The sequence below is a fragment of the Buceros rhinoceros genome, unplaced genomic scaffold, assembly GCF_000710305.1.
Source record: "Buceros rhinoceros silvestris isolate BGI_N320 unplaced genomic scaffold, ASM71030v1 scaffold23256, whole genome shotgun sequence".
NCBI classification, from domain to species: domain Eukaryota; kingdom Metazoa; phylum Chordata; class Aves; order Bucerotiformes; family Bucerotidae; genus Buceros; species Buceros rhinoceros.
The window spans coordinates 63,314-86,317 of NW_010419641.1; the positions used below are offsets into that span (position 1 = coordinate 63,314).

General features: G+C 35.6%; 1 protein-coding gene across 1 annotated transcript in view; it reads right to left on the reverse strand.

The window, feature by feature from the left end:
* POLK (polymerase (DNA directed) kappa) overlaps positions 1–22,570 on the reverse strand; it is a 23,670-nt gene extending 1,100 nt beyond the window's left edge. The window contains exons 1-12 of the mRNA XM_010139027.1: positions 22,433–22,570; positions 19,968–20,087; positions 13,854–14,006; positions 13,326–13,457; positions 11,518–11,671; positions 9,856–10,071; positions 7,997–8,121; positions 7,664–7,830; positions 5,524–5,556; positions 3,541–3,637; positions 2,122–2,293; positions 289–1,242 (exon numbers count right to left, since the gene is read on the reverse strand). Of these exons, the coding sequence (XP_010137329.1) occupies positions 289–1,242; positions 2,122–2,293; positions 3,541–3,637; positions 5,524–5,556; positions 7,664–7,830; positions 7,997–8,121; positions 9,856–10,071; positions 11,518–11,671; positions 13,326–13,457; positions 13,854–14,006; positions 19,968–20,087; positions 22,433–22,570 (2,461 nt within the window). The remainder of the gene's footprint in view (positions 1–288; positions 1,243–2,121; positions 2,294–3,540; positions 3,638–5,523; positions 5,557–7,663; positions 7,831–7,996; positions 8,122–9,855; positions 10,072–11,517; positions 11,672–13,325; positions 13,458–13,853; positions 14,007–19,967; positions 20,088–22,432) is intronic.
* Between the last annotated feature and the right edge of the window lie 434 nt (positions 22,571–23,004).

The following is a 23,004-nucleotide window of genomic DNA, read 5'->3' on the forward strand; positions in this document are numbered from 1 at the left end:
TGCTGAACACAGTTTGGGGCAGCAAAAATGCCATTTACAGAAAGGAGCAGTAATTCCTATGTCACCATTGTGGCAAATGAGAATGCACCAAGTAACTACCATCACGTTCACAAGTTTAGTTTGTCATGAGAGCTGATCTGATATTTTTTAAACAAAATGTTCACTCTTACACAGGTCTTACTCAATAGAACTTTTAGCAAAAATTTCAAAGCCCTGAAAAGTTCAAAGTATACCATTACCAAATTATTTTATTTGTATAAGCAGATATATCCTATTGAGCACACTCACCAACTCTGTTTGAGTTTTCCATATTGTAAGTCTTAGAGGAAAAATCATTTTTTTCGGTCAGCTCCTGGATAAGGCCTTTATTTAAGCAGACATCCACATGTCTGTTAAATGATACAAGACTGGTAGTTTTCTGTTCTGAGTTACAAACTGGGCAAATCAAAACATTCTCTTCTTTGTCTTCAAAGAAACGGGATGAACTAGTTTCTTCTGTATATTTAGTCTTTTTAAAATGGTCGTCGTCTTGTGAAATTCTTTTGGGGAAGAGACACTGTTTCATACACATGTTTCTAGCAATATCGCTGAGATTGCTAGGCTCTCTTTCTCTGTGAAGTTTAGCAGATCCCATCTGAGTAAATTTTTCTGTGCTATTGCTAATAGAGTTGTCAGATGTACTTGCGGAGTGGTCTGTTTCTGCTAACTGATCTGTTTTATTTCTTTGACATTCATCAACCTTTTCATTTTTAAATTGTGGAAGAAAATTGAGTGTATTTTCTCTTGAATTAAGATTCTTGGATATTTCCATGGTATCTTTAACAAGAGACCCATTGAGGCACTCATCAATATGTCTGTTAAGCTCTTCCAAATTATTGTTACTTTGCTCCTCAAAGCAAACAGGGCAGGTGAAGATTGTACACACATTAGAATTCTGTAAGTCTGTGACTTTTCTTGTTTCTTCCACAAAATTTGATGATGACTTCCTACCATGAGAGAGTTGCTTCTCTACAGTTTCATTTGGAGAAAGATTCTCACTGTTTAGTTGCCTTGCAGCTCGTTTTTTATCAAAAAAACTCCCTCTAGGAGATGATTCTGAATTTTTTGTGAAATAGTCTTGGTTGGACTTTCCTGGCTGAAGCCTAAGAAAACCAATTTCTTTTCCTGATTTTAAGAAATTTGTAATGGTTTTTTGTTGGTATTTCTTCTCTTCTTCACTTAGAAATCCTGATACTCGTACACCTAATGATGAAAAACAAACTTAAAATACCGATTTTATTAAAACTTGACATGAATTCTTAGTTAACACTTTCTGAGGAACACATTCACTCCGTAAAAGTGCATTTTATCTCTAAAGAGAGGCTATACTACCTGCAAATGCTAACACTGGCTCACAAGGACCATGCAATTTTATCAGATCTGAACACTTGCTCAACCATATTATTAATTTCAATATCCACGAAGTTTTAACTGATTGCGTCATGATATGAGGCTATAAACTTAATATAGTTACACAGAATTCAGTCTGAAAGAGTTTTGCATGAAGTTCCCCACCAAAATAATATTTTCTTCAGTGCATTCTAATACTGTAGACCAGTAAGCATCACTGAGTGTTTCAAGCAGTATGCATAAGCATCTGAAACACACAGGTCTTAGAATCAAACCACAGAATTTACATGTGACAGAAATTTTCAAATTCTTGCAGAACATAGCATCTTCAAACCTGTAACCACTTTTATTTATAGAATTTCTTTCTAAAAGAGGTTATGGACAGAAACTACCTGTTGCTGTGGTGCAAAGCAGATTTAAAAGCTCTTCTAAGGCAGCAAAATTAAGCACTGCTATGCGTTAAGATTCTACTCTCATGCCGATGCGTATGTTGTTCCAGAGCTAACACATGGTAGGAAAAGTACAATCTCAATTAGTAAAATACTTCTGAGTATTCAGTATTCTCAATTAGTAAAACATTCAGCACTCCAACCTGTTTCACTTTTGCAAAAACTACCAGGGTAACAGAGAAAGAATAAATCAATTTATACTGATTTTACATTAGAGCACAGTCTATTACTTTGATACACTATAAGATTTAACACTGAAAAGAATGCATTTGAAATACGTTACCCATAAGTCTTATCCGTAAAGGGTGAGGAGCAACACTATCAATCTCTGTTCCTAACAATTCTTTAGCAACAGCAAATATTTCTTCCTCAGTAGAAACAGAAGACAGCACAGTTGAAGCTCTTGTTTTTACTTCGAAGTTAACATTCTTTAGCTTCAAGGTAACAGTTTTACCCTAGACAAAAAAGAAAAAAAAAGAAAAAAAAAAGGAAAAAGTAGAAAAAAAAAAGGAAAAGATTAAGCATATACAGCATACAAATAATTATTATGTAGCATCTATATAAAGGTCCCAAAGCCACAGTCAAGACTGTCCTTATCTGTGTACAGCAAGGCACTGCCAAGAATTTACGAGATTCTGCACTTGCTCCTGAACTGCTGCTTAAGTCGAATTCTCTGAACTGGGTCATTGGGATATGTTTTCCAGGAGACCATCTGCCACCAGTGCATGTTCAACAGATTTCATGCTCTGACTACAGTCACAACTTCTACCCTATCTACAAAAAATTATTCTCTCACTTGGAAACTTTCACTGCCAGATATTCTAACTTTGCTGGGAAAACTGCTACGGATGTTTAAGTGATATCCAGTTAAGGATTCACTGAAAACTTCCTTCCTCCTGCATGTGGTGCTATCAGAGCCACACAGAGCAATCTGTGTTTGGCAGAGGTATTCCCCTCACAACATCTTTCGAACCACTTGTGTGATTCAGTGTGTCCATTCAAATGTAAATAAATGGCACTCCTTCTGTTCTGGTGCCTCTGTAAGTTTATCCCTTTGTCCTCCTTAGCTGATGATTTCCTTTTCTACCTGTCATCTTTCAAGACTATGTTTTATGGCTGAAGAAGACTAATCACAATTCTTCTATATCTTGACTGTTATTTGTTGCTTTACCATAAAGATCTTCATAGAAAATATGAACCGTTCTTTCCAGATAACAGACATTTGGAGAGAAGGAACACAGGGACGGTTCCTACCATTCATATCACTGAATGGTATGACTAACTGGTCAGCAAAATTTGGGATATGTGAACTTCTTAAACTACATACTCTATTTACTGGACCCTGAACAAATGTGGGAGAGAAACACACTGTTTTAGATACATCAATATTACATGATTGACCAAAGCAAAGCTCACAGTCAATCAGCTTTATTATTTGCTTACAAACACTGGTTGTAGCATATAATGTTTATATCCTAAATAACTGTTAATTTATTTTTTCCAAGTGTATTATTAGATAGCTACCTGAATAATATTAAAATGCTGCCTAAATCATTCCAACCATTTGCTAAAGAATGCAGACTTGCTGAGCAGCATCATATCATGCAGTCTCTTTAAAAAGTATTCATACTAATGCTGCATGTAGTAAGTTTGAGTGCAAAGTGCTGTCTTTTTGCAAGTAAACAGACAATAGTATAAATACCTTAAGTCCCTCTTTCTGTAGCTCTTGAGAAAGGTCTCTGCAGAGTTCTCGACACAAGCTGTATTGTTCTTCTGCTCTGTTTATTTCACTGAATGTTCTAAAATAAAGATACGATTTTTTTCAGTATGAATGCTAAAATTTGTTCGGTGGTTGCCATCTAAAGGTATTTTTTGTACAGTTAAAACTACATCAGAGGAAGGTTGTATAGGTTTCAGTGTTTAACTCAAGGAAAAATTAACAGAAATCTCATACTGTTAGATTTGTGCATATTCATGTGTTTCAAAATGTCTGCAAAGCCCTTCAAATAATGAAATAATTTGTCTTTCAATTTTTTATGCACTATTTGAAAATCTATCAGATTTGAGATCATTGTTTTATATTTGCAAGAGAGGATACTAATAACAACCGAATTCATGGACCCAGCCAAGTTATTTGTAGTTAATCTTCTTTGTACAGTGCTGTGTAACATCAGAAGAAACAAAGGATTAGAAAGTCAACATCCAGAGCCAAGTGTCAGAAATAAATAATGCAGATGCTAATAAACAGATGCCAGCTAGCATAATTATGTCTAGCCTCAGAGGAGGAAAAACTACCTTTCTGCCAAAAAAGTTGCTAATTGCCTTTCCTAAAGCTTCTTAGCAGGGGAATTACAGTATTATTTTTTTGTTGTGCATCTGCTTTTTAGTAATAGCATAAGTGGAAAGGCAACCTTCAGTTAGTACTGGGTCCAAGAGAAGGGAAAAGCAGAACTTACAGCCACCAGATGCTTTTGGAAAGGTCTCACAGATCCGCTGTTTCATGCCAGGGTTTTTATTTATGAGTATAAAGTACCTATAGCTACAATGGATATCAAATCTTAAGGTATATTGAGATTTCCCTCATTGTATTGAAAAGTCATCCTCTGTTATGATTCGCATTCCCTTAAGAACATTTGCATGCTGACAACGTAACAGGATTATTATCTTATGGTGGGTCCTGTGACATTATCCAAGGAATAACTCATGTGATTCTGGCAATGCTGCAGTCATTTACGGCACTGCAATGCTGCAGTAACCGGGAAGCTGTAAGCTTCCTAACTTCGGAAGAAGCAGGATAGAGAGAATGCTATTTTCAGGCCTTTTCTCTTCGCCCCATATAAAATTGTTACATGACTTCAGCAGACCATCAATGTCACTAGTCTAAAACCATTTACGTATTAATAGGCCACCCAGATTGTTTGCCTCAAACCAGCACAAGAACACAACCATAAATTTCTCAGCTCTGGTGGTACCAAACCTTATGCAGCTTACTTAAGCTGCCCACAACTATTAAGCCTCAGTAAGAATAAGGATCTTCTACTTTCTAAGAAAAGACAACATGTGAGAGTGGGGATAATAATTTTGGTGGTCTACAGACTCTCTGTGCAGTATTTCCTTTTGGAAAGGAAATACTTTGCAGTCCTTCCAAAAGAAGGACTTTTGGAAATTACATACACCACCTTCTTAAGGAACTTCACACTGGTAAAAACTTTAAAAGTTAGGAAGCCAATCAACCAAATTTATTTTGATCAATTGATCTAATCAATTTTAGTTAAGCATGCAAAATTATTGTTTGCTTTGCAGTTCTACCTTATGCTATACTTGCCATGCATGTGACAGCAGTCTGCTAGGTTGATACTGACATTAAACTGGAACATTAAAAAATTCTTCCCTATACTATAGCTTAAAGACCACTTAGGTACGTTAAAGGCATTAGGAGAATCAGATGATTAGAAAAGACAACATCCAAACTGACAGAAGTAGCTCCATATTATTCTGAAGCCAAGGAAAAAAAATGAAAGCTTGAATCTCTTTAGTGAACTTGTTGTATATGCAGTTTTATAACACACAAACACACATATATAACAGACACATAAATGCACCATAAAATTACATGACTATGAAAACTTGGCATTAAGTAGGTTTAGTGATCAATGTCATTTCTTTCAACATTAACTAGACATACCTCTCAGTGCTCATACTTTTTCTTTCTCCATCCCTTTAAAAAGAAAAACAATTTATTGTACTCATTTTACCTAGAACAGTTATCTTTTCAATAAACTCTGAGTCACCCAATCATGTTTCAATAACTAGCAACAGTCTCTTCTATAAAATCTGGATGTTAACTTTTTCTACAAATATTGTACATCAAGCTTAAGCCAGTGTAAAATGGAGAATTATTTTTTTTTTTAAATTTAAACTACTGTAGTTGAAGTAAAGACATATATCAGCCATGGATGTCAATAAAAATACAGTCTGTAAAAAAAAAAATCCAACAAAACTCCTCTCTCATATTAGGAGTCTTATTTAAAAACAAAACTAACTACAAATCCTATGCTGTCTCACCTAGCTATAACCGTGAAGCACTGCTATTAAAATTCTGAACATACTACATATATTTGAATATTCATTTATGTGAGGGAATAGTTTGCTTTCTCTCTGAATTATTGCCCATATTAAACATAATGTGTTAAGGCGTTTTTTGTTTGGTTGGTTTTTTCTTTTTGGTTTTAATTGAGCAGCCTTTAACAACTCTTCTTCACATAAGGAGTTCCTCAGAGCATTCTCTTTTGAGGTCCTTCTTATGTCTGTAAGTACTGAAAATAGCAAACTAGGTATCCTCAGATCTTCCTAGAAGAAGCTGGTCAAAGACAATGACCACAAGACGAACCATTTACTGAGGGGTCAGGTGTTGGTATGTCAAGGGCTTCCTTTCTCCACACTAAAATCACTGAAATCACGTTAGTGCTATTAAAAACAAAGCCAAGAAACAAACAGCTTAGACAACCTTGTCCTCCTTAGCTGATGATGTCCCTTTCTACCTGTCACCTTTTAAGACTATGTTTTATGGCTGCTTTTTTTCTTGTTTCAATGTACTGGGTCATTTCCCAGATTGTACAACACCTAAACAGGGTAAGGGGAGAGAGTGCACCAATTATTAAAGAAGCATTTGAGGTTGCACTATCTTAACAGAAAGAAATAATTGGAAAACTGCATTTTATTTTTTTATCATCACGTTCACAAAGTCAGCCTTACTGCATATATTGTTTCACATCTTCTACATACTGCTGAAGAGGAAAGAAACCAAACCAACACAAAGATATGTTCTGGCAAATTACTGGTCTACAAACTGCTAACTCTAAGTATTATTTTGTAGTCAAATGGAAAGAATGGAAGAGTTATTAATGTCAGAGAAGTTAAAGAAATACAGATTAAGTCTTTCTGAAGCACATAACACTTTGGAACAAGCATTTTTAAATAGAATTGCCACACTTTCAGAAGGATATTTAAAGAAGGAATATTTAAAAGACAGGACTTGATCCTAAATTAAGACTCTTTAAGACACAAACAGCAAAACGGTATGGTTAGTTGTTTTTTTTTTTTTTTTAAGAAAAATTGTTCCCTGTTTGTATTCAGGACAGGCTTAGAAAGGGCGCATATTATTGAAAGTATTCACTAGTAAGAATTGATTTCCTCCCCTCCTAAGCAGGAGGATAAATACATTAAAGTAGTATGAGCCTTAAACAAACAGATATGAAGGATATAAAAATTTTCAGTTATATTCCAACAAGTCACTGGTTGATATTACAAATATGTACATGAACATGATAGGAGACACAGAAGCATCAATTACTTTCATTAAAACTGTGACAATTTACCACAAGATCAGATAGTAATATAATTTTCATTACAATCAGATAATAATAGAAACCACTGTAGGTATATTGTTTTTATAGAAGAAACAACACTGAACACCTCTACTTGGGATAATTAATTTCTCTTTAGCTATTTAAGTAATTATGAGGTTATCCTAAATGATACTGACTTGATTTCTTAATACACACTTTTGCACTTCTCTGACAGACTCTTTGGATTTCATTTATTAGACACACTGTGCAACCTTTTCCTCTAAGGTTTGGCTGTTTTGTCTATCAGGCATAAGTGTAAAAATAACAGGTTTCAGAGATCTTTAAAAATATATTAAACAAGCCAAATTTTCATAATATTTGTTTGTCAATACAATGTCTTAAAATGTAGAGTAAGTAACACACACAAGGAAAAATTCAGAAAAACGTATACACAGGATAAAAAACCCCAAAACATACTTCTCCAAACGTGTTGAACCCAAACCAAGGGAAATATCCAAGAAATGACGCCAAGATGCTTCTGAAAAAAGAAGAGAAAGCAGTGCCCTCTGCTGGTAAAGTTCTGAGCAAGTCACAATTCCAAGGGCTTTTAACATCTTCTCTGTCACTTTTCCTATGCCTGGCACCTGAAAAAGAGTAAGTACCATCATGTTAGGAACTTTCCATTGGTAGGTCCAACACCAAGAACAATTTAAATCAAACACAACTGGGAAGGTTACCTAGAAAAGTGTATTTGTACAGCAGAAATTTTGCTTTAGGAATATAAGAAACATACATGATTGAAACTCTTACCTTTCTAATGGGCAAATCTTTCAGGAAGTCTAGCACTGCTTGTCTCTCAGGAGCAATTCTGCATTGCCCATTAGGTTTATTACGATCACTGCACATTTTTGCTAACATTGTATTTGGCGCTATTCCTTAAAAACAAACAAAACCCCCATATTTTTAAAAAAGAAAGACAATGTTTAAAATACTGTCCAATATTCAAAAAAACAATATTTAAAAGGCCTACACATTTGGCAAAGACAAAACACAAGCAAGAGAATGACAATAATTGATAACCAGATTTGTTACAATTATGCAAAAACCATCTTACAACAGGCACGTGAGAATGTAAATACATGGAGTAGATTAAATACAATGGACAAACCAGATAAAGCGTACTTACTATTTTAAGAGACTCAGGGGAACACAATATGCACTAATCAGTCATGAGGGGTTATATACCAAGTGTTTAAAAATAACATCAGCTACATGATTAAACAATTTTATGATGGTAATTATGGTAAGACAAAAGGAAATGTTTACAACTGCAGTTATAATGAACTCTTAATGAAAAGAAGATATTTCTTCCTTGTATTTCAGCAAAAAGACTAAATTAATTTTGACAAAATTCGCCAAATTGAAGTATTTTGTGGGCTACCACTGCTATGTAGTCATTTAGAAATATATATATTTTTTTCACTGACACTGGCAGGAATGAGGAGGGATTGCTCTTTTCATCAAAGTAACTGTTTTTACAAAAGAACTCTGAAATCAGTTTAGCAAGAAAATGAGAATTATTCTGTGCTACAGCCCTAATGGTCTAAATTTTGATTGGCACACTGATATAAGGTATTCAAGATGGTAGAAGTAATTCTATTCATTATTGATTATTGTATTTTCTCAATTAGCCTTCTAAATGTTTTTCTTTTTTGAGCTTAAAATCCCTGACACGCTTACAAAAGCTATGTCTGTTTTCCAAATACTAACTTATCCTCAGGAAGACAAAATTTTAGTAGAAAAAAATTAACTGTTTTGCTACCACTCATGACATATCCTGCTGCTTCTTTTCTACTAGCTGTTCCTTCACCTCTGCTTATTTCAACAATTTCCTGGCCCTCTGCATCTGCTACATAAAGCTCGGCACTCTGCGATGCCTCAGTGACTTGGTTCACAAGGCAGTTTGGATGTCAGCCAAGCTATGTGGCTAGGGACATAACTTTTTTTTAGTGACCTAATCCAGATTATTATCAAAACAGTTGAGACTTACAGGTAGGTTGCCTGAAGTCAAAAGACATAAAACCTGAATGGTAGACATTAAAAAGCTAGCGAATAGTTTAACTTCAACACATATTTACTTCACTGAGAACTAACTTTAATTAATTTTGATATTGCCTCGAGCATGGAACAGTGTGGAGAACTGTTAGAAATACTTAACAACATAGATCTGCTATTCAAACTAACAGCAATTTAGCATCCAGTGACAGATTTCACTATGACCACTGGCTTACAAAAACAATTTACATGAAGCACTAAAACAACAGCTACCAGTCCTAGGATTAGCTCCTGAGCACACTGGTCATTCTCCCACTCTACTTACATTTCAAGAAGTAAAAAGATAATATAACTGTTTCTATGATTAAAAAACAAACAAACAAACAAGACCCAACCCAAGCAACAAAGAAAAAACCAAGAGTGGCTTCAATAGCCGTAACATCCCTTGAAACACTTCGAAAGTCACAGTCTTTGCAGACTTGCAAAGTGACTATATTTCTTTGCAGCTCAAGAATGCTATGGCAATGCTAATTTCTTAATGCCCTCTGAGATTAGAGAAGATGACATTGTGAAATACAAAGCATTATTATTATTATTCATATGTGTCTGAATACCTGCACTAGCAGTAAGTTGAGTTTTCTGCTCAATCCTAAAGCGAATTTCCTTCACAACTTCCTCTGCAGAAGTTCCAAAGACAACCGAATTTTCCACTGATGGAGCAATTTGTTCAGGGAGCTCATCCGTCAGAGGTGTGTTGTCTTCAAACAGTACCGGTGAAGAAGAGTATCCACCTTCATTAAATTTGGCAGATTTATTTATACCATCTTTATCTATGATAGAAACACAAAGTATTAATACATCTGTATAAAATATATACTCTGATTTCCTTGTGCAGTGGCTGAAGAGAGTTCATTGGCAGGGTTGGTTTTTTTTTTTCCTGTTTGGGGAAAAAAATATTTAGCCAAAGCAATTGCATTGCTTTTTTGTTTGAAGAAAGGGGAGTAATAACTGCTTTGTTCTTAACATAATTTGAGTTTGTCTGAGATTGGAAGAATTGGCTAGGAGACTAGACATAACTTCAAGAAAAGCAACAAGTTTTAATGACTTGTGGCTGTAGCACCAGAAAAACATCAAAATTTTGGCACTATTGTTGTTTCCTATCAGAGTAACGGCCAGGTGCTCCCTTTTTGTGGAAATTAAAATCTTTTGCAGAAGTTTTTTCACTATTGTGTGAAGAAAATTAGGGTTCTGCAATATCTGCTTCTAGAGAAGATCGGTGAGATTCTTGTTTTCAGCTGCAGTCATGTAGTGTCAATATCAAATACTGATAATATAAATGTTCTGGTTCGTGCATCAGTCATTTGTATGACTTCTTTTTTATTATTCCCTATTGTGCTTGTGATTCCAACCCCATCTTCTAGAACCAAGTAAATTCCAGTCACAACTTAAGCATTACTGTAACTCTTCAAGTGCTCATTACTTTATACATTTTTAGTCTTGTAAAATAATCATTTAAACTGGAGCTTATGCACACTGTCCTTGCAGACTATTTCTCATGTTTCTGATGTACAGATCTCACTATAATATTTTAGGAAACATCTCTGCAAAACACAAATATCTTTTAGAACAGTAATTTATTTCTTCTTCCCCACCCTACCAGCCTCAAGGTTCCTGGGTACCAGGCCGATTACTCCCTCTCTTGCCGACCTTGATGGTTCCAGACATCCAGCTGACCAGTGCTGTTGACAACCCCACCACAGAATGTGGAAGCATTACAGCAGCCAGAGCACCATCCGTAGAGCCACACAGCTGCAAGTCCTAAGGGGGACCTGGGACCAGAACTGCTGCTGGACAGTGAGACCGGGACCCCCGCAGTGGCCAGGGACACCTCCACTGTCTTCTGCTTTCTCCAAGGGATGAGGGAGCAACTTGTACTCTTTTATATGGCTTGAGTCTAGACTATGATTGTTACGTTGATACAGCAAACCACGTATTAAGATCTGACACGGATCTGCAAAGGGTCCAGGTGATCAGAAATAAGTTGTTGCACTATAAATTCCGCATTACGTATAAATTTTACTACACTGATGTTGCTTGGCGAAATCCTGTGCCGTTCTAATAAATTCCATGCTACGTTAATCATAATATCTTATTAAGAAAATAAAGCTTTAATTGTAACTACAGTTTAGTGCTCTCATTCTGCCACAGATCCTTGAAAGAAACCTTCTGTCCCCTCAGTGTCAGGTGACTGCATGAAAAGAAAGTAATTTGCGTACCCTTTTTGGCAGTGCTTTCTGTGTTATAAAAGAATCTTCTCTTATCCTCAGACCAGTTCAGCCTTTCCTCCAAATGCTCTGTTATGTTCAAGTAGGCTTCATCTAGGCCCATAGGCATAAAGTTGGGATCGTATTCGGTCAGTATTTCTCTAACCTTGATAAACACAGAGCGAAACTTTAAAGCCTTTTTGCTGAAAGAGCAGACCTTGACATATAATTATGAGGTGAACAAATGTACTTTGAAACTTTATGATGAACAATCAATACTAAAGATATATATAGAACAAATTACTGATACTGTAAAACTATAGTACTTTTTCTCAAAGGTAACAAGATATCATTAGTGAGCACTACATGGATTTTGAGCAGTGTATTTTACTGCAGAGGACATTAAGACCAGTGTGCAAGGACTCCACAGGCACTAGGTTCACAGACCAGTAACCATCTGAATAAAACCCTGGGGACCTGGAAACTCTGGCGAAGCACAGAGCTCATGGACCTTTCTAAGCACTGTATGTTAGACATCACATAAGCAAATGTTAAAAACACCAAAAAACCAAACACCTAAGTTTTAAATTACATTTAACCAAAGTTATAGTCAATGCTTTAGAGCACTGGTTAATGCCATAGACAAAACATGTTAGAAAAATTTTTAGTGGCAAGTGTATCTTCACAAAAGGCAACATGAAAATAAATGAATAAATGGAACGGTCAAAATAAAATCTCTTTTTTAAAATCTCTTTTCCTCCTCTTGCCCCTCCACCCTTTTCTTTTTTTTTTTAAACAAGTAGGAAAATTTCACTGTGTCATGTTCTCCCTAAAAGTTTTGGTCAAATTATTAGTTATCACAACATCCGTTCACATGCATCTCATCTTTCCGAACTGTTAAGGGTAGGATTCACTGCTCAACTTGTAAAGACAAAATGAAATAAATGCAAATATTTTCAATCTAAATCCTAAGAGAAAAACATAAATGAAAAAACAAATCAATCTGAATCTTTAATACTATACTTCAAACAACAAATGACATGTATAATGACATGTATATCATGAAATCTAAGATGCTTAACAAGTTCAAATCCAATCTATAACACTCACGGTTCTTTACTAGTGAGAAAAATCAATAAAGATCCAAATTAGTAGTTAGCTTATGTTTTTTATGTGAAAAGATTGAGGCTTGATAAAAATAAATAATTCTTGGCACAATCTTTTTCTTTTCTCCCCATCCCCCCACCCCCTTTTTTTTTAAATAGGATTTTGGGTATCCCAAGTATTTCTCCCAGCACTAAGTAAAATTACTTCCGCTAAAGCAAAACGTGATTTCTTTTCTCCCTAATTTGTTGCTTTTTATTTCAAGTCCCTTCTTTTAAAAAGGATTTGCATTTAGAACTCACTAATGCTCTTTGTTTCTCTCTCCAGGAATTAGCATTCAAAATTATGAACTGTATGAAATTATTATCTCTAGATATTCTATGTACTTGCAGCTTCCCAGTAATTAGATTATGCTCCATGGTTTTTAAGTTTTAAGCATAATAAGGCTCAGGTGGTATCAGTAGCTCATACACAGTTCTGAAAATCTCTATCAGCATCATTACTGACTTTATTAAAATGGCAAGGTGGGTGAATGTAATGCTTTTTCATCTTCTTGCCCAAAAGCACCAATGTTTTGTTTAACTTGTGATCAAAGCCACATCACTGAAGAGTTTACTATTTAAACTACCACTTCGCACATTATCTAAAACCTATGTATTGGTAGAGTCTAAAACCAAGTACATTGACTTTTGATTAGAGAACACTTTCAGACTTACCTCTTTACTCACTTTGCCGTATTTTTCAAAGTTTAATGGTACTATAGTTAGATGCGGACATAGCTTTTTAGCAATAAATCCAGGCATGGCTGCACGTACACCGAATCTCCTAGCATGGTAGTTTGAGGTGGACTTAGGAGAGATTAAATAAGTTTAGTGTTTAGTAAACCAGTTTTTCTTGAAGTGTAGTGTTAAATAGTCAAGTCCTAATCATATATCTCCATGCAGAAAAGAGTGACAAGGCTTAGAGCTTATATGTATTCCTCCCACCCACTGCCTTTCAATCTGTTTACATCCTTTGAACTTTCATCAGTACTTTTGACTGAAAAAATAAAATCCAGTTTACATGGTCTAGTCTAAGAACACATTTTCTCTATTATTTTTGTTATTTTTCCCACACTTACAAAAATTTTCTATGTAATGATGACATTGTAATACGTTGTATATTATAATACATTGTACCGTACTATTGTATGGTCTATTAGGCTTTAGATTCACGTAATTGATTAGCTTGACATTCAGCCTTACCAACATACTCATCGATCCTACTGCTATAGGCTTCTCCTTCAGCTCTGGATTGTCTCTCATTTCCACAGCTGCATAGAAGGCATCCATATCAATGTGTACAATCGTATTGCTAAGGTTACGGCTCTGCTCCAGTTCCATCACAAGTCTGTCTATCTGAACAGAATAAACCAATAATTGAAAAACCATTAACCTGGCAGAAGTCCAACAATACAGATGATCTTAAAAACTCAAATGCATCTGGCATATAATGAAAAAAAAAAAGTAATAAACCCAAACCCCACGAAAACAGCACCAAAAAAACCCCAAAACCCACCCAACTAAGTTTCTGAAGAAACCTGTTTTCCGGAAGAACAATGCTACAGCAAACAGTACAAAAACAAAAAAACAAAAAAAACCCAAAAACCAACAACAACAAAAAACACTAAAAAAAAACAAAAAAAACCAAAAACAAACAAACAAAAACAAAAAACAAAAACAAAAAAACAAAACAAACAAAAAAACCAAAAAAAACCAAAACCCCAAACCCAATCCCCAATGAAAAAAAAATCCAATACAACAAACAACAAAACCCCAGCTACGTGGGGAAAAAAGAATAAATATACACATCATCTGATTCAGACAGAAGCTTTGTGAGACCATGGAATATGCAGTTTTAGCTACTGTGAACCAAGTTATAAAAAAAAAAAAAAAAAAAAACATGCTTTTAGAGAATTTCCAACACTCCTCAATTAAGCTATCAGAGTTCAGAAAAATTGATTAGACAGGTGAAGAGAAGACAAACAAGTCAGAGGGAAGATCCACCTATCTTATCTTGTCAGAAATAAGGCCTCAAATGAATAGGTTTTCCATTTCCTGGTAAGTAAGCTACTGTCAGTCTCTTGATAAAATTCCTCAATGTTACAGGAATCCATATCATATAAGGCTGAATTTTTAGCAAAAGTGCAAGGTGAATTCTAAAGAAAAGCCCATAAACAGAAAACGTATTTCATTCCAGGAGTTAAAGATGTATCATCTACTAGGAGACTGTGAGCAGTACTCCTGCTTCAGTCAGCTCCATGGTGTCGTGAGGCAGAGGCCAAGCGCACAAACCTCTTCATGCAATACTTTAATTGTGCTTAATTGGCTTGCATTCTTTTACCAAAAGCCTTGCAGATCATGTGCTTGTTTCTAAAATCTTTCAACTATGAATGAGTTCCACTATGAACTCCGAGTGCCACCAGAAAGCACAAGTGCATTACTTAACAGGGAATTTTTAAAGTCTACTGATTTAAAATGACTATGTTGGCAGTACTACACTTTATTCTACAAGTGGAAGAGAAAATATTAAAGAAGGAATTGCTATCGAATTGTGATTATCTAACCACACCAATGACTACACTAACCGCTATTTACAAAACAAAAGGTTGTTACTGTTATTAAAAAAACAAAACCAACAGATAGGCATAACTCCAAGTTCCATTTTGCTTGCAAGCACAGGGACACACACACATTCATAACATCAAGGTACCATTACAGAAATGTCTCTGGATTGACTGCAGTGGATTTATTGCCCTGGAGAGGAACACGTTCATGCAGTGTCAGTTACTTGAAGACAGTTTCTCTCTTTTTTCCCCTTAATAAAAACCACAAAAACCTTATCTAAAATCCCATCTTTGGAGCTGAAGACATTTGAACTAAGGCTAGCTGCTATGAATGTTCTAATTAAATCGTTGAGTAATGATTTACGAAGTCTTTTCTCTCTTTTGTTCCAAGCCAATTTGAGGGATGAAAGGCTAGAATTTGGCCTCAAACTAGGCTATTAGATACAGAAAAGCACAGCATGTGCCCTGAGGCTGAGAAAATTTGTTTTAGACAAAAGCACAAGGGGAAAGACATTCAACCATCAAAAAAGCCCCCCAAAAACCCAAACAAAAACAAACAAACAAAAAAATTAAAACAAAACAAAAGAAAAACCACACCAAAAAAGTGGGGAATTGCCATTATTTTCTTTACACTACTAATTCAGCAAGGGTTTAAGTCACACCATAGTCACGAAAATCATGCTTGCTTTAAACTATACAGATAATTTTCAGGTTACTCTCAAATTCAAATTGCTTAATTAATATTGTCAGTTGTTCCTCTAGTTACTTCTGTAATAATTTCTGTAGTACTCTGTCACATTTGTAACAAAATCCTTCTCAATTTTTTCTCCCCAACTGTATTCATAACATACTTACTGATCAGCTAGCACATGCATCTAAAGAATGAAGTAAAATTACATTAAACTACTCAGAAATACAAAAAGATCTCTCTTCAGCAAAAGCAACTGATACAAGTAGTATGTCAAAATAAAGCACACTCAGATGTGCTCAGGAAATTCTGGGCACCTACAAATGTTTCCTTGATAAGATAAGGAAAGTTATGGAATAGTTCTTTCAAGGCAAGCCAGGCTGACAAGTTTTTAAAAGCTGTTTTCTATCTCCCTTGGAAGATAAAATGACATACCAATGTTTTCTTTATTTCGAAGCCAGATGAGAAAAAAAAACTCTATAAAGTACAAATTGTAATTAGAAGTTTAATTTTTCTTATAGTGACTTTTAGACAGTTTAAAGAGTAACCTCTCATTCTTTCCTATCCCATGATGCAAAACACAAGTTTTCCATCTTAAATAACTTCATTAAAGTAACACAGAAAAGTTTATTCAAAATATCATTTATATTTGTAAAAGCATCTGACGAGGTGAAGAGATTAAAGTGATACCATTTTAAGAGAACTTTTAACTATTTACAGAATAAACATCTGGGATAAAATCTGCCAGTTTGAAAATCTGGTGGCAGCTGAATCCTTTTTCAAGTACTACTGCTGAATTTCAAGCAATTCTATTCTAGGTTGTTAGGATAATCTACCTCTGTTACAGAACAGTTGTCAAAAATGAAGAATTACATGATACTACTAGTGTATAATTTCCTTTAAAAAGCAACAATAACATTCATTAGTAAAACGTGAAACTACCTTTCACATTTAAGATTACTTAAAGAGATAAAAACAACAACAAATCAAAACCCCGAAGAAATACTCGTACACAGAAATGGCAGTTTTTAGAAAGTAGTTGCAAATCTTCTCATCCCTAGTATTTGCAAAATCAATGGTGGTAAGTGCCCTTCAGCAAGACCTTCGAAGGAACAGATCCAGGAAATATTGTTTGGTTAGTTTTACTTTGGTGCATTTACATCAACTGCTAGCTTAGGAAACCATGTCTGAGCCTCTAACCATCCTGCAAACAAGCCCTGATAGGGAGATGAGAACTTACAGCATTCATAGAAATAGACACATAGATAACCTTGTAATTCTGGAGTATCTCCCATTACGAATTTTAGAAGGACAAATTCTCTCATGGTATATCAGAAGGCAGTACTAAAAAGAAGAGTTAATGAACTCAATAGACAGCAACATTGAAGAAGAAAAGATAATGAGAGCTGACTATATCCATATCCAGACCTCATCATCATGGCTTGGCTTCGCGATAAAGATTTAGGAAGGGTTTTCCCCACGCTCACTGCAAGCGATGAGTGCACCCTTCGGGCCTGCGCGGTGGATTTTTTAGGTGAGGTGCAGCATGCATGGAACCACCCTTTACACCTGAGGTTCATCTGCCAGGGCCTAGCAAGCTTGGACGGTGACAGCAAAGTCCTCGGGTCGTAGGTTTGGTTAGAGTATCCTTCTCTTAGATGATGGATGCCTTACAAGGCTAAATGAGCTCCATCTGCCCAGGTTTGGAGTCAGAGTTGTCCTTCTCCTAGGATGGTTGCCCGAAGGCTAGTGAGTCCATCCTGCCCGTGGACACGCTTTGTCTGACCCTTCAGTTGAGACCTGTCTGGCTTGGGAGACCCTACCAGAGGCATATGCCACCACCAGCACAGCTCTCAACCTCACAAGGGCACGCAAGCTCCTTCCCCACAGCAAGGGGGTGCCTGTGAAAGAGTCGCTGCTCTACTTCCGGACGTCACAGACCTGGGCACGGGGCGGCCAGGGCCTGCCAAGAACGGGAGGAGATCCAGACCAGAGAAGATGATTAAACAACTCACAGCACACGAAGAGAAAATCAAGCAGGGCAAACAAGCCTTGCAAAGCTAAAGGTGGAGATAATGGCATGAGGAAGAGTAGCCCGTGGGAAAGTGACAGGAAAAGGAGGAGGCATTTAGGATTTCAGACACAGACAAATAAAGACTGGCTGGGCCAAGAGACTGGGGGCTCTAGCTGCATAGACAAGGAAAGAAGACAGATGGTATGCAGGACAAGAAAAGAAAAATTCAAGATAGAATAAATTAATATGAAAGGCAAGCACAAAAGAGAATTTCTGATGAAGAAATTGTTGTTAGCAACAACAATCATGAACCAGGGATTACCTACAAAATCCAAGATTTTGAGATGTTTTTATAACAGCAAAAATCTAAAATTAGCCAGCAAAAAAACCTGTGCACATTATCCACCTATAAAGACAGTTCCCATGCAGTACGGCAGCTGACTAAGCAGTTACTCCATTGGAAATAAAGACAACTAGTAACTGAACAAATGGCATAAAGATTTCAAACATGGAGTTTGAAACTCAGGTCTTTTTCATTCTTCTGCAGAAAGCAATTTTCATACAAAACTATGCAGCAAGAGTAAAGAATCAAGTTCATAAAAAAGACAGCATGAAGGTAGTCAAAGCAATTCCAAATTTTGGCTTTAAATATATGCGCTATATATTCTTTAATTACATAACCATACACTAACTTTATCGGATCTGTGTCACTCATGCCATTCATTTTATGAGAAAGACTGTTCTCTGTAAAATTAAAAGTTCTGTGGTGAAGGAAGGATGGAAATGGAATTATTTTTTCATAATTAAATGACTTAAAAGCTACCCTGGAAAACTAAAAAAAAAACCAAAAAAAACCAAACCCAAAACCAGACAGAGACAGAAGTGATCCACGTTAAAGATTAACTAAAAAGAGCTGAGGCATTTTTGCAGAAGTACTCAGTAATTGCAAGCTTTTCTGGGCAAATTTGGACACTGGCATCTAATTCACAGAACTGATCTGTAAATCCACAATGAACAAAAAAAGGTTGTATACCAAAGATCAGCACCTATAATCCTCACAACGTTATTAAAAATTAATGGACGTGTTTAATCTTCATGCACTTCAGCTCCTCAACTACAAGTTGAGTATTGTAAGAATAATTTAAAGAATTCACGCTATGTGGTGTACAACATAGAAAAGTCTATGAGGAAGTCACTAAATCTGCATTCAAAGCTGGATTAGACTAGTGTACATCAGTAAAGCTCAGGGCCACCCACTGAACAATGAGGACAACAGTAAATACTGAATAATTGCCCACTCAATGAACACTGTCTGCACTGTGCACTGAATGAAGCAGGAATCCTATTGGAAAAAACAGCAAGCAATTGTATAATTAAAGATTGACTCACAGTACAAATGAAAAAGGAATGGAATTAAGCTCCTACAAGCAACTTTAATTCTATTGCTTCTAAGAATGTTTAGTGTGCAACCTTGGTGCTGTTCTTTTCTTTCAACAACCTTTCAAACACAGTAATACTTTGGATGTTAATATCTACCATTAGCATTTGAGAAGAAAAATAGGTTCTTTGTCCTTGTAGTTCAGTATACTTGTATTTCTTGCCACGATGACTTTTTCATTAATTAACATAAATCAGGAATAAATTATATCCAGGACAGTTGACAACTGTGATCCCTCATCCCATTGTAGGCCATTGAACACGAATATATACACATTACAAAACTAGAAAGTAAAGTCATGACTGATATGACAATTATTAACAATAAACCATAACGATATCCCTTTAAACTCATCAGACTTAGAAGAACAGGAACTACTTTGCTTCATTTTACTTATTTAGAGAGTATTTCAGAGGAATTTTACAATCTATTCTTCCACAAAGTTTTTATTAAGACTATATCATCAAAACATTGTGCACTTGTACTTGCATGACTAACATAAAAATGGTAGTTAACATTGTGCTTACCACCCAAATTTAATGCAATAAACTGGAACACACCAAAATGTTTGTCATTTGCCATTTACTCCAAAAAGCCTTTACAAGACTAGTACCTGCAGCTGTGCTTTCAAGAGCTGTTGTGTTGTAATTTTCTCTTTTAGCTGCATCATTTTTTCAATTCGTTGGTTAACTTGTTGATCTTTTTTAAGTTCATTTTCATAAAACTTAGAACCCTGTAAGAAAATTGGAAAAACACTAAGGCTTTTGTTTCTCTTTTCATACAAACAATGACATTTGATCTTCAAATACAGAAAAAGTGAAACACAGTATTGGTTTCTTGTGCATCCTTTGGATTTTCATACAAATGAAACAGAGGAGACCAGTGGTGCTTTACAACTCTCTCCTCAAATAACACAAATATATTTATCCTTCTCAGATCCCCTATACTGAGTGTGAGGGACTATTTAGAGAACTTACAATGTTTACTTGTTCTAACACTTGACAACAAAAATCCAAAATAGTAGATAAAAGTCAAACCATTCTTCGCAATACCTCCAAGATAACAAGGATAAAACTCTAAGTTGCTTTTAGCACTTTGCTAGACTTCCATATAATTTCAACTACATGGAACTAAATAATGAGTCTGTAAAAGTCAAATCCACTTAAAATGTTGAGTATGTATTGACCACTTAATCTTGAAAGTCACTGCAGAACTAGAAGCTATCTGGAAGAGGATAATGAATAGCAAATGGGTACAAAAAAGCTGTCTTGCTCTCAAGTATGTAACCGCTCCTTCAAGAAAAAGAATGAATAAAAGGAGGTGCAATAAAAACAGAAAAAGCGAACAATCATATAGAGAACATATAATGTGACTTCCCTTCCTAACTCATAACAAAGAAAAGACAGCATACAATGGAATAGAAAATAGGAAAATTCAAACCCAGGAAATATTTTTCTTGAACATCTGCTTAGCTTACAAAAAAATGAACATTTGCAGGAAGAGGCAATTTATTTTACTGAAGCACCTGACAAAATCTGCAAAAGTCAACAAACTTTCAGCTCAAAGCCTCTAACTACCAAACTGTCACTGATGACAAGAATGCAACCATAGTCAAATAAGAATCAGGCACTTAAATAGAAAGCAAAAATATCCACTTTTATAATAATGATGAAAAGGATGAATGGCAAGACTGTAATGTGTCATGTCTCATTGCCAGGAAGAAATCTCTAATTAGAAGAAATTAGGGTGTGTTTTCTTTCAGCATCAGGCATGCCTTTCATAATCTCTTCTCTCTGCAATTAAATATGATTTGTTGAGACTCACTGAAAAAAGTAAGTACCAAAATGTTGGTGTGGGAAGCAACCCAATATTTAAGATTGTTACTAAGCTGTGGGGTTTTTTTACATCTCTTGTAGTACTTCACAACTGAAATGCTGTAAAATCTTGTAATACAGTTGTGGGTAGTGTTTGTAGGTGTGATATTAAAGACTAAAAGGACTTAATAAAAAGAATCAATGCTTCTTTTCAGATTTCTCAAGCTATATCTGATACTTATCTTTTTTTTTTTGACAGAAATATGTTCTATTACATAGATGCCTGTGTATCAGTTTTGAAAGCCTGTTTTACAGTTCATTCTGTTTCATACCAGGAAATGGAACAGTAACTGTACTGATGAAATAATTCATCTAAATACCATTATTAGGGATACGTCTGACAAAGCGTTACATTTTCAAGAAAGAGTGAACAGAGTAACTAGAAGAAACCTCTAATGAAAATGGAGCCTGACAGCACATAAGGTATCATCAAATTGAAAATGCAAGCAAAAAAAAAAGTTTGCCAAATAAGAGCTCTTTGCAGTGTTTTCTGCCTCCACTGCCCACCTGCCTAGGCAGTTTGCCACAGAGCAGTAGTAGTTCACACAAAATTCATAAGCAGATTATCAAGCACATAACCTAGGGCCATAGAGACACCAAATGAAATACACAATTCTGCAACTAAAACCAAGAGTTGCTCAAATAAAGTGTTATCCCCATATAATTCTACAGGACTAGTATTTCAATGGTTCGTGGATTCGTGCGGTTCTCTCTGGACCTTTGATACAAAGTTGCACAGTACTGACCACCTCTCAATTTCTGAGAAGGCAGTCAAGAAGACAGGCAGTAAGCACAAAAAAAATTCTACTGAAAGTACTAGAAAAACTCCATTACGTGAGCTTCATCAGTTATGGGAAGGTGACCAATACAGGTAGATCTGCTTGGCTGATAAATGATGGAGCAGGCAAAAGGAACAGAAAAGGGGAAAATAAGGCCTGAACGATGAAACATTCACAGTTATCTCTGGACAACACTGTGATATTTATGTATGCAGACAGTTGTGTTCCTCCATGTTCCTGTAGAGGAATCCAACAGTATCCTATGGTACTCTAAGGTGCCTCCCCCACCTCCTCACAAATACATTTATTCTTACAAGATGTCCTCCGTTTACAGGTGTGAGGGATAAAATTTAGGTAAAGGAAGAAGAGGGCCTTATGACACAGGACAACAGATGAAGCACCTGGACAAAAGTAATCAAACCAACCTTCGTAGCTTCCATGATGATTTTATTGATTTTCTCTTTATCCAAATCTTGCATTCCAGCTTTGTTATCATTGAGGCCCATTCTAAGTAGAAATCCATCACTGCAAGAGCTGCTGCCAACTTTTTTCATGTTGTCCATCGTACTTCTTAAAATAAGTACCTCTAAGACTTAATACCTGAGAAAAGAATTTAAATCACATATTTTTTCTTAAGTTCCAGCTGAACAATAATAAAAAAGAACTCATCAAATAAACATCTTACACTTACAAAGAAAACAATGTACTTTTCAGAAATACGAAGACTCGTACTCCTTTAAAGTGGCTTACTTGCCACACTCACCACATAAAGCCACCTGTAAGTCTATCAGCGTTTGGAGATTGTGAGACTTTACATTTTTATTACCTTACATTACCTTATACACACACACGAGGTTTATGCCTGTATGTTACCTATCAGATCAAACAACACTGCAATAAATATGATATAGTGCTCACTAGATTATGCCATTAAAAGAAAGGAAACTGAACTACTTTTAAATTACAGGAGAACATTGTTCATTAGTCCTCATTCCTG